Here is a 10,273-nt window from a genome sequence, read left to right as displayed (position 1 = left end):
CGAAAGGTGAAACGACAAACGTTTCTCTTTTACGTGATGTTTCAGCCGACGGATGGCTTTCGGAGGCAATCCTCAGGTTTACTAGGTGGATCGAAAGAATTATCAGCCAACATCCCCACTAAGAGCGGACATGGAAAGATCTGTCCCGTGATCCGTGGGCTACTCAAAATCATGGTATCTTTCTCTTCCCTTAGCTTTTTGTTATTTTCATTCGTTCAATTTTCTTCTAGTTTAATCCTTCGATATTCAGGTTTAGGTAGACGCTCTTCGACCCCACGGCCTGTGCCAGCGGACTAACCCGCCATACCGGGTTCAGATTTTAATATTTCAGGATCAGCATGGCTCATTGCCGAGGCTAAAAAGAAGAATAAAAAACCCAAGTCTAGGGGTCAGAAAAGAAAGAAGAGCTCGAAGGATGCCGCAGGTTCATCCGAAGCTCGAGGCTTGAGGGATGACCCCAATGACGATATTTGGATCACGAACATCGAATCGTGTCCTTCGGTTGCTGCTACTACCAGGGCTGAGATAATTTGGTGGAGGTCCCGGAAGAGAGTGCTGCAACTGATTTGCCGAGCTCAGTCACAGGTGGGAAGGTTAGGACCCCTTTCCCCCCGATAATCGAATATCTCCAAGCCCCGATTCCCATAAGGGTCGTCGAGCTGATCAACGTTATGGGAGACACTTCACCCGAGGTGGCTCCTTTGGTAAAAAAGGCCAGAAGGGCCGAAACAACTTCAAGGACCGAAACACCTTCAAGGGCCAAAACAACTTCACCTCCTTCTCCTGCTCCATCCTCAGAGCAGGAGAATTTTGATGACATGTTTTTCGATAATCCCTCTGCAACGGCGAAAGCCTCGGGGTTTGGACACCTCCCTATTCCACAAGCATCGAGGAGGCCTACTCGATTTACTGAGTCAGGTTCGAGGTCTCGATTTGTAGATATTTTTACGCTCTAAGTGCTGAGCCGAAGAGGACCAAGTCGACCATGGTCACTATTCTTGAAGATTGCAGTTTTTTGTCTCGCCCCGTGGGGGTGGCCAACTATATCTGACCTCTTATGTCGGAGTTCGACAAAGAAAAAATGACAGGACTCTCGTAGCAGTGCCTTCTCAACGAGGGTATGCACGCTGGTAACCGGGTGAACATTTTTTCTTTCTCCTTCCAATGAGTTTCAATTTATTGTTGTAACTTTCATTGTCTACCGAACTCTAACCTTGTTTCTTTTATTTTTGCAGGCTGTCGTGCTCGTGAATGAAGGTTTTTTTCACGCACAAAGACGAGATAGATGACTTACGGGCTCAGTTGGATGCCCAGGGCCGAGAGACTGAGAAGTTCAAGCTTCTCCTCCAACGACATGAAGATCAGTTGAGCCATATCGTCGGTCCTCTGACCCTTCGAACAGAGCTTAAAACAACTAAGGAGGAGAATGTTCGGTTGAAAAATGAGCTCGATGATTCAGTCCAAAAGAACAAAGTCTTAGAAAAGGACAATAAAGAGCTCAGCCGGGGCAACTCCGATTATGCCACAAAGCTTGGTGAGTTAGAGGCCACTATCACACAATTGAGGTAGGGACTTGATTCTGTTAAAGACGATGCTGCAAAGATGGAGGAGATTTTGGGTAGCTCGAAGATGAAAGGGACACTGAGAAGGAAACCTTAAAGGTTGCCCAAGAGAAGGTCGAGACCCAAGCCCGGGCCAATGAGAAACTCAAGAGCGAGCTCGAGGCCACTATTCGAGACAATGATAGACTTTAGGCCGAGCTGGCAGCTTCTAACAAGGTTCGGACTACTCTGAGTGATATGAGGTCCGAGTTGGAAGAAAAATTAAAAAAGGCTCAGTCCGACCTGAAGGAAGCCCATGAAGAAATTGAGGCTACGGAGGCTCGATCCACCCTTCTAGCAGAATATAAGAAATGAAAGTCTCGAAGGTCTACGCTCGAGGCGGCTCAATGGGGCATTGTGGATATTCCTGCTCGGATTGCCGAGGCAAAGGCAATCGAGGATAAAGCCAAGAAAGCACTTGATAATAGTTCCGAGGAAGACCCTGAATGGTCCAGCTCACATGACTCGGGCTCTTCTTCGGCAGATTAAATAGGCTCGTAGGACCTTTGTATTTTGTTTTTGATTTTTGCAATTTTTACAAGTATAGGCTTCGGTCCTTTATGATATATAAAATCCGTATGGGCTTTTCTTTCGCCAGTATCTCTTTCTATCGTTTCTGATACTTAGTCATGTGAGACTTCGAATAGATCTTTAAGTCGGATAGAATTTATGATATTGTTCCGTATTGATATTATTTTCATTAAAAATGGCTGAGGTTCGACCTTAAGCCCATAACGATTTTTGTCTTACCAAATAAGCAGAAAAATGAGCCAACTTAACTTTTGAGTTTTGGGCTTTACTTTAACCAGTTTCTTTTCAACCGATATCTTAATGAGGGCTTGTCCGGGGGAGCCTTTTTATGCTATGTGAATTCGGACGTCTCTGAACCAATTAGGGCATTTAATTCAAAGTCTTTAATTACTCGACCCTCTTTCGACTGTTTGAATTCTTTGTAAGTTAAGCTCGATTAATTATAACCTTAGTGCCTTCGTCTATTTTATGACGGCAGTCCCCATTTGAGGGTAAGCCCATGAGCTTTTAATAAATAGTCACTCTTAGGTATATTCATAAAAGGGCATATTTGATGCGTACTTTTACCAAAGTATTTTTTTTTATATTTCATATAATTGTCTCGTACGAGAAACTAAGAATTTTATCCGAGCCCTTCTGCCTTTTTGCTGTAGCAATACTATCTGGGCACGATTCATTAGATCGTTTGGCCCTTATAATGAATCCTAATGCAGAAGGCTCGGCCGATACAAAAAAAAGCTTCTTTGCTTCTTTGAACTTTTCTTCGATCTTGTCATTCCTTTTGAGGGCATCATAGTCCCCTAGTGTTTGTGCGTGAAGCATGAGCGGAGAAACACTATAGAAAAAAGATATTGTCGAGTAACCAGTTCCCGGTGCTTAGCTGGTCTTTGAGTTCACGACACTTAGCCCGGTTCTTGAATTCTAAAGTAACACGTTGTACATTGTTGCCTCGTTAAAAACCCTATCGGAAAACCCACTTGGGGATAAAACCATGCTAAGGAAAAAAGAGTGCAGCACATGTTTTCAGACCTAATTCTGTACTATCTTTGAATTCTGCTCCGGTTTGAACCTGCAAAGAAAAGGTGAGAACTATTGAAATTCACAAAGGGTTAGTAGCTCGTACCTTAGCAATAATATTTTTTCAAGTGTGCCACGTTCCAGTTGTTGTGCAGCTGTTGGCCGTCTCCAGTCTCTAGTTGATACGACCCTTTGCTGGTTATCTCGGTTATCTTATACGGTCCTTCCCAGTTCGAGCCCAGTTTTCCCTCATCGGGATTCTTGGTGTGCAGGGTAATTTTTTGAAGCACTAAGTCCCTAACTTGAAAATGCCGAAGGTTCATTCTTTGATTGTAATATCTCCCCATTCATTATTTTTGAGCTGCTAAATGGACCAACGCATTCTCGCGGAGTTCGTCTGCTAAGTCAAGCTTCACGGCCATAGCCTTTTCATTTGACTCGTTCGTCGCATACCAGAATCTTAGGCTCGGTTCTGCAACTTCTATAGGAATTAAAGCCTCAAAGCCATAAACTAGAGACAACGGTGTTTCTCCAGTACTTGACTTTGACTTCGTCCTGTAGGCCCATAGTACCTCCAGCAAAACTTCCTTCTACTTGTGCTTTGATGACTCTAGTCGCTTTCTTAGTCTTGAATTATGGTTTTATTCGTCGACTCCCCTTGTCTGTTTGCACTCAGGTGATATGGAGTTGACAAAATCTTCTTGATCTTCAATCCATCGATGAAGTCATTAACCTTATTACATTTGAACTGTCGACTATTGTCGCAAGTCATCTAGGCAGGAATGCCGAACCGACAAATGATGTGGTCCCAAATGAATTTAATGACTTCCTTCTCTCTGTCTTTCTTGAAGTCCTGCGCTTCGACCCATTTGAAAAAATAGTCAATCATAAACAGAATGAACCGAGCCTTACCTGAAGCCCATGGTCAAGGACCGACAATGTCCATTCCCCATTTCATGAATGGCCAAAGGGATAAGACCGGATGGAGCAACTCCCCTGGTTGGTGTATCATTGGTGCATGCTTTTGGCACCCATCGCATTTTCGAACAAAATTTTTAGCTTCTTTCTCCATCCGGTTCAAGTAATACCCTGCTCTAGTTATCTTTCGGAGCAAGGCTTCGACTCCCGAATGATTACCGCAGGTTATTTTGTGGGCCTCCCATTTCACATAATCTGTTTCTCCGGGCCCCAAATATTTAGCCAAAGGCCTGTATAAAAATCGGCGATATAACTAGTCATCGACCAAGCAGAATCTCGCGGCTTTGGTTCGAAGGGACCTCGATTCTTTAGGGTCTGTTGGGAGCTTCCCTTTTCGTAAGTATTCTATGTATTTATTGCACCAATCCTATGTTAGGCTCATCGTATTTATGTCGACGTGACCTTTTTCCACCGCCGAATTCATCAACTGAAAGACCGTACTAGAATTTAATTCCTTCCCTCCGACCGGTGAGCCTAAGTTGGCCAATGCATCTGCTTTATTGTTCTGCTCCCTCGGTATATGCTGCATAGTCCATTGTTCGAACCGATGTAAGATTACTTGAACCTTTTCCAAGTATTTCTGCATTCGCTCGTCTTTTACTTCAAAAGCACCATTGACTTGATTTACGACTAGAAAGGAGTCACATTTGCTTCAATGACTTCAGCCCCTAAGCTTCGAGCCAACTCCAAACCTACAATCATAGCCTCATATTCGACTTCATTGTTAGTCAATTTTAAAGTTCTGATTGATTGTCGAATAATGTCGCCTGCGGGGGTCTTAAGAATAATTCCCAATCCGGACCCTTTCACGTTCGATGCTCCGTCCGTGTACAGGGTCCAGGTCCCTGCGATTTTTCTTGAGGATAGCAAAAGCTCCTTTTCTACCTCGGGAACCATAGCAGGTGTAAAGTCTGCTACAAAGTCGGCCAAAATTTGGGATTTTATAGCCGTTCTAGGTTTATACTCGATAGCATAACGCTTATTTCTACCGCCCATAGAGTCAACCTTCCTGATAGCTCCGGTTTATGCATGATAATTTTAAATGGGTAAGTAGTCACCACACATATGGGGTGGCACTGAAAATAAGGTTTTAGTTTCCTAGAAGCGCTTACCAAGGCTAATGCTAATTTTTTGAGGTGAGGATAACGAGTCTCTGCATCCCCTAATGTTCTACTCACATAATAGATTGGGAATTGCGTACCTCCTTCTTCACGGACCAATACGCCACTTACCGCAACCTCAGATACAACCAGATATAAGAACATTTGTTCATCTGCCTTCGGTGTGTGCAACAAAAGTGGACTTGACAGAACCGCTTTAAATCTTCCAAAGCCCTTTGACATTCTGGTGTCCACACGAAGTCATTCTTCTTTCTTAGCAATGAAAAGAAACGGTGACTTTTATCCGAAAACCTTGAAATGAACCGGCTTAGAGCCGCTATTCTTCTTGTTAACGTTTGCATTGCCTTCATGTTGTTAACCACTTCGATGTCTTCAATGGCTATAATTTTGTCCGGGTTTATTTCAATCCCTCGGTTTGACACCATGAAGTCCAAGAACTTACCCAATATGACTTCGAAGGCATACTTCTCCGGGTTCAGCTTTATGTTGTATTTGCTAAGTATGACGAAGGTTTCCTGCAAATGCTTTAAATGGTCCTCTGTTTCCAGGGACTTAACTAGCATGTCATCAATATAAACCTCTACCATTTTACCTATCTGTTCTTCGAATATCCGGTTAACTAGGCGTTGGTAAGTTGCAACGGCGGTTTTTAATCCGAATGGCATTACATTATAGCAAAGTCCCATATCGGGTTATAAAAGAAGTTTTCTCTTGATCCTCTGGATCTGACCGAATCTGGTTGTACCCAGAGTAGGTATCGAGAAAGCTTAACATCTCATGCCCGGCCGTCACATCGACCATTCGATCAATGTGAGGCATAGCGAATGAATCCTTCGGGCATGCTTTGTTGAGATCCTTATAATCAAAACATATGCTAAATTTATTACCTTTCTTCGGCATGACAACGACATTAGCCAACCAGTCTGGGTATTTAACCTCTTGGATGGAACCTATTTTTATAATCTTTGTTACCTTTTCTTTGATGAAGGCATGCTTTACTTCGACCATCGGTCTCCTTTCCTGTTTCACCGGGGAATTTTTTTATCGAGGCTTAACTTATGTGTCGTTACTTCCGGTGGCACAACTGTCATGTCTAAATGGGACCATGCAAAACAATCAGCGTTAGCTTGAAGAAATTTAAATAACTTACACCTGAGCTCCGGGGTTAACCCCATGCCCAAGTATACCTTTCTAACAAGATAATCTGTTCCAGATCCTCTATGGTAGACTTGGTTGTGTCCGAATCATCCGGTCGCACGAACGATCTGGGCACACTGAAATCATCTTCTTCGAAGTTCAGGCTCATCTCTTCCTTTTATTCACCCCCATGTCTTCATTCTTTAATTGCTATTTAGTATCTTTGCCTTTGGTTGATTCAACAGCCTTTTGCACCGGTTCCTTCTGAGTGAGGGATGTTTCTTCGACTGCGAACATCTCCCTTGCCGCGGGTTGTTCACCACGGACCGTTTTTATCCCTTCCAAGGTCGGGAATTTTAGCATTTGATGCAATATAGAGGGTACTACCCTCATGCTATGAATCCAGGGTCTGCCGAGCAACGCATTATACTTCATCTCACCCTCGATGACATAGAACACCATTTCCCGAATAGTCCCGGCTATGTTGACCGGCAAAGAGATTTCTCCCTTAGTAGTTTCCTTTGCCATTTTGAATCCGCTGAGAACCCGAGCTACCGGCACAATTTAGTCCAATAGCCCCAGTTGTTCTACCACTCTCGATCGGATAATATTGGCTGAACTACCTGGATCAATCAAAATATGTTTAACTTGAGATTTAAAAGTAAGGGTAGAAATTACCAACGCATCATTGTGTGGTTGAATGATGCCTTCTGCATCCTCATCGTTGAATGAAATAGCTCCCTTGGGCACATAATCCCTGGTTTGTTTCTCTCGAACAATTGAAACCTTTGTACTCTTCATCATCGGTCCTCGTGGCATATTCGTTCCTCCGATTCCTCCGATTATCATATTGATCACGTGTTGTGGCTCCATAGGCTCGACCTGTTTGTGATTTTCCCTGCTTTTGTAGTGTCCTTTGGCTCGGTCACTCAGGAATTCACGAAGGTGACCGTTTTTCAACAGCCGATCCACCTCTTCTCTCAATTGGCGACAATCCTCAGTCCTATGACCATCATTTCCATGATACTCACACATTACGCTTGGATCTCTTTGAGTTGGATTGAATCTTAATGGTCTCGGCCACCTGGCATCCTTGATATTGCCAATGGCCGAGACAAGATCTGTGGTGTTAATATTGAAATTGTACTCTAATAACCTCGGGCTGTCCCCATTATTGGCTGACCTATCACCTGTATCACCTCTAAATAACAAAGCTCGACTGCTTGATCCGCGTTCAACTCATCGATCACCCCTACTCGAATAGTGACTGGGACCATTTCTTCCTCTATCCGATCTTGTCGAACACCCGCCAGGAGGCGTGACGGGGTACCGGAACTCACGGCCGCAATGTCGGCTGCGCTAACCTGAACTAGATAATATAATCATAATGGACTTGGAATAACTTAGCATAAAGCCTTAGCGGCACTTGCATTCAGCAAAATCGAAACCGAACAGCAGACAACATCACCTACATATATACATAATCACAAAAAGACGTGTGCCGACGAGGCCACCACTAAACAATATCATAAGTCAGTAGGCCCATTTATCAAAACATATTTCTCACGATCAACACCAACACACTACATAGGGTCTACGAGCCTCTAAGAGTTGAAAATATCATCCTCATAAACGGTCAGGACTACACGTCCACCGACGTATCCAAAAACATATACAGTAACCATGCAGTCATAATCATATACAAAAAAAGGCAAGTCTGGAGGAATGGCATTTGCTGACTCGCTGACGATGCTCCTATCACGGCGCATCTTTGGTAAACCTGTCCTGACCTACAGCACGAGATGCAGGTCCCAAATGAAACGATCAAGCATTTTAAAATATGTACCGAGTATGTAAGCGAGATGAAATACGGTAATGAAACAAGACATAACCATAAGATAAGAAAAACGAAGGACATAATCTGAAAGCAGCTAATATGCAATGCATGATAAAATCATTTTTCGTATGCAATATAGTGTGCATATATATATATAACGTACCTGGCCTAGTGGGACTCGCTGAGATATCGTGCCCGGCCCTTTTGGGACTCGGTAAATAAGCATCATCATCATCATCCTATCCTCCTGCGTCCGGGGCATCCCGCGTCCGGGGAAACTTCATATCATCATCATCATATCCTCCCACGTCCGGGGCATCCCGCATCCGGGGAAACTTCATATTATCATCATCATCATAACGTGCTCGACCCTTTTCGGGACTCGGTAAACATACCCAACTGATCAGTGGTTACACATCTACGTACCGTACCCGGCCGACTATAGCGCGACTCGGGAAGTAAAAATAGTGCATATAGAGTATATATATATAAATGCATGCAGAGTTTAAGAAATAGACATGGGCCTTTTGGAGTGACGTAAGGTCGTGGCCTCCGAATTCGTTATGGAATGTATATCGAGGCCAAAGAACAATCAATAATAGTTATGATATCAATAACAGGCATAAGGATTATACGTTACATTTTGTGGAATTTAACAAGGGTCAAGGAATGCGCACTAACGGACTTTTAGTCATAATCAATAAGCTCTTTTAGAGAAAATTATATAAAATATACTTTTCCATAAAATCGGTAAATCTCGTAAAACATGATTTTTTCTCAAAATCCAGCTTTTTTATAAAAACTTATCCTTTCTTTGTAAAACTTCGGACGGTTCGAATGGAGGAGCATGCATGCTAAATAACTCTAAGACTCGTGCCAAGAAAATGAAGACAGCTAAACCTTACATACCCGTCTCTGCTGCCTTGCTTATCCCGACTTACTCCCTTATTCCACTGCTCGTCCCTTCGTCCCGAAACCTATATCGACAAATACTTCCTTTAGAAAGTTTTTTAGATTCCGCAGATTCAACTTATCCAAATCCTATAATCTTGAAAAGTTCGATTTACGGAAAATTAGGCAGCACTTCCTCTGTTTTTGTTACATCTTGGCATATGTCCGATAGTCGTAATATCAATAACAACAACAACCATCAACAACAACAATAACAACCAAACCCAGTTCTTAGAATCCAATAAAGGGCTTAACTTGTAATTTCGGTAAAACAAACAGCAACCCATTTAGCATAAGTCAATGCCCAATTCATTCAATTCATCACATACCCAACAACATATATCATAACAAGTCTAACCCCACATTGATTTCATCCCAACAATCAATACCCAAACAGATAATTCCACTCTTCACCTCAATTTGACCACATATGCGATGATTAACGAATACAACTTCGAATTAACGAAACCCATGATTATAAAGATAGGATTCTTACCTTCCTAAGCTTGTATGACATCTTTAATAACTTAAACTTCAGAATTCCACCATCTCTCGATTTGCTCGACATTAATTTCGACATCACAACATGACTACGAACTTTACGAGCCTCGATTCGATGTTAATCTCACAAACCCGAGCCTAATTTGATGTAGAAACTCCTAAATTTGCTAAGTTTTGGTGTAAGGATATTGGATGAATGTTGTGGGAGGTTCTAGAGAGGTGTGGAGATAAAAAATAGTGAAAAATGAGGTGATTTAGGTGACTTAAGGGGGTATATATAGTAGTCCAAATCAGGTTTGGGCTGATGGGCTGAAATTAGTGGGCTATTAAGTGGTTTCTAGAATTTTCGCGTAGGTTCGCGGGCTTCTGGATGCTCGTTGTAAAATGCTCATAACTTTCTACTTCGATGTCGTATTGATGAACGGTTTATTGTGTTGGAAAGTAAACTCGGCAAACTTCATTTTAGGCTCTTCAATCACCTCAAAACTCCTTGTATGCTGAAAGTTACACTCCCATCTAATTGGACCAAAATTTGCTTTCGAATTTCACCAACTTCTTCCAAAGTCCTATTAACTTTCTTTTCTTCTGTCCGCTTGATC

General features: G+C 42.6%; 1 protein-coding gene across 1 annotated transcript; it reads right to left on the bottom strand.

The window, feature by feature from the left end:
* Nucleotides 1-6,949: 6,949 nt before the first annotated feature.
* LOC132038541 (uncharacterized) lies at nucleotides 6,950-7,420 on the bottom strand. The gene has a single exon (XM_059429194.1). The coding sequence runs from the start codon at nucleotides 7,418-7,420 to the stop codon at nucleotides 6,950-6,952; it is 471 nt and encodes a 156-aa protein (XP_059285177.1).
* Nucleotides 7,421-10,273: the final 2,853 nt, after the last annotated feature.

Source organism: Lycium ferocissimum, chromosome 11, assembly GCF_029784015.1.
Source record: "Lycium ferocissimum isolate CSIRO_LF1 chromosome 11, AGI_CSIRO_Lferr_CH_V1, whole genome shotgun sequence".
Lineage (NCBI taxonomy): Eukaryota > Viridiplantae > Streptophyta > Magnoliopsida > Solanales > Solanaceae > Lycium > Lycium ferocissimum.
This window is presented reverse-complemented; position numbering and strand designations above follow the sequence as displayed.

Coding starts and splice junctions, on each gene's coding strand:
- LOC132038541 (XM_059429194.1), bottom strand. CDS start 7,420: ATGTGTGAGTATCATGGAAATGATGGTCATAGGACTGAGGATTGTCGC.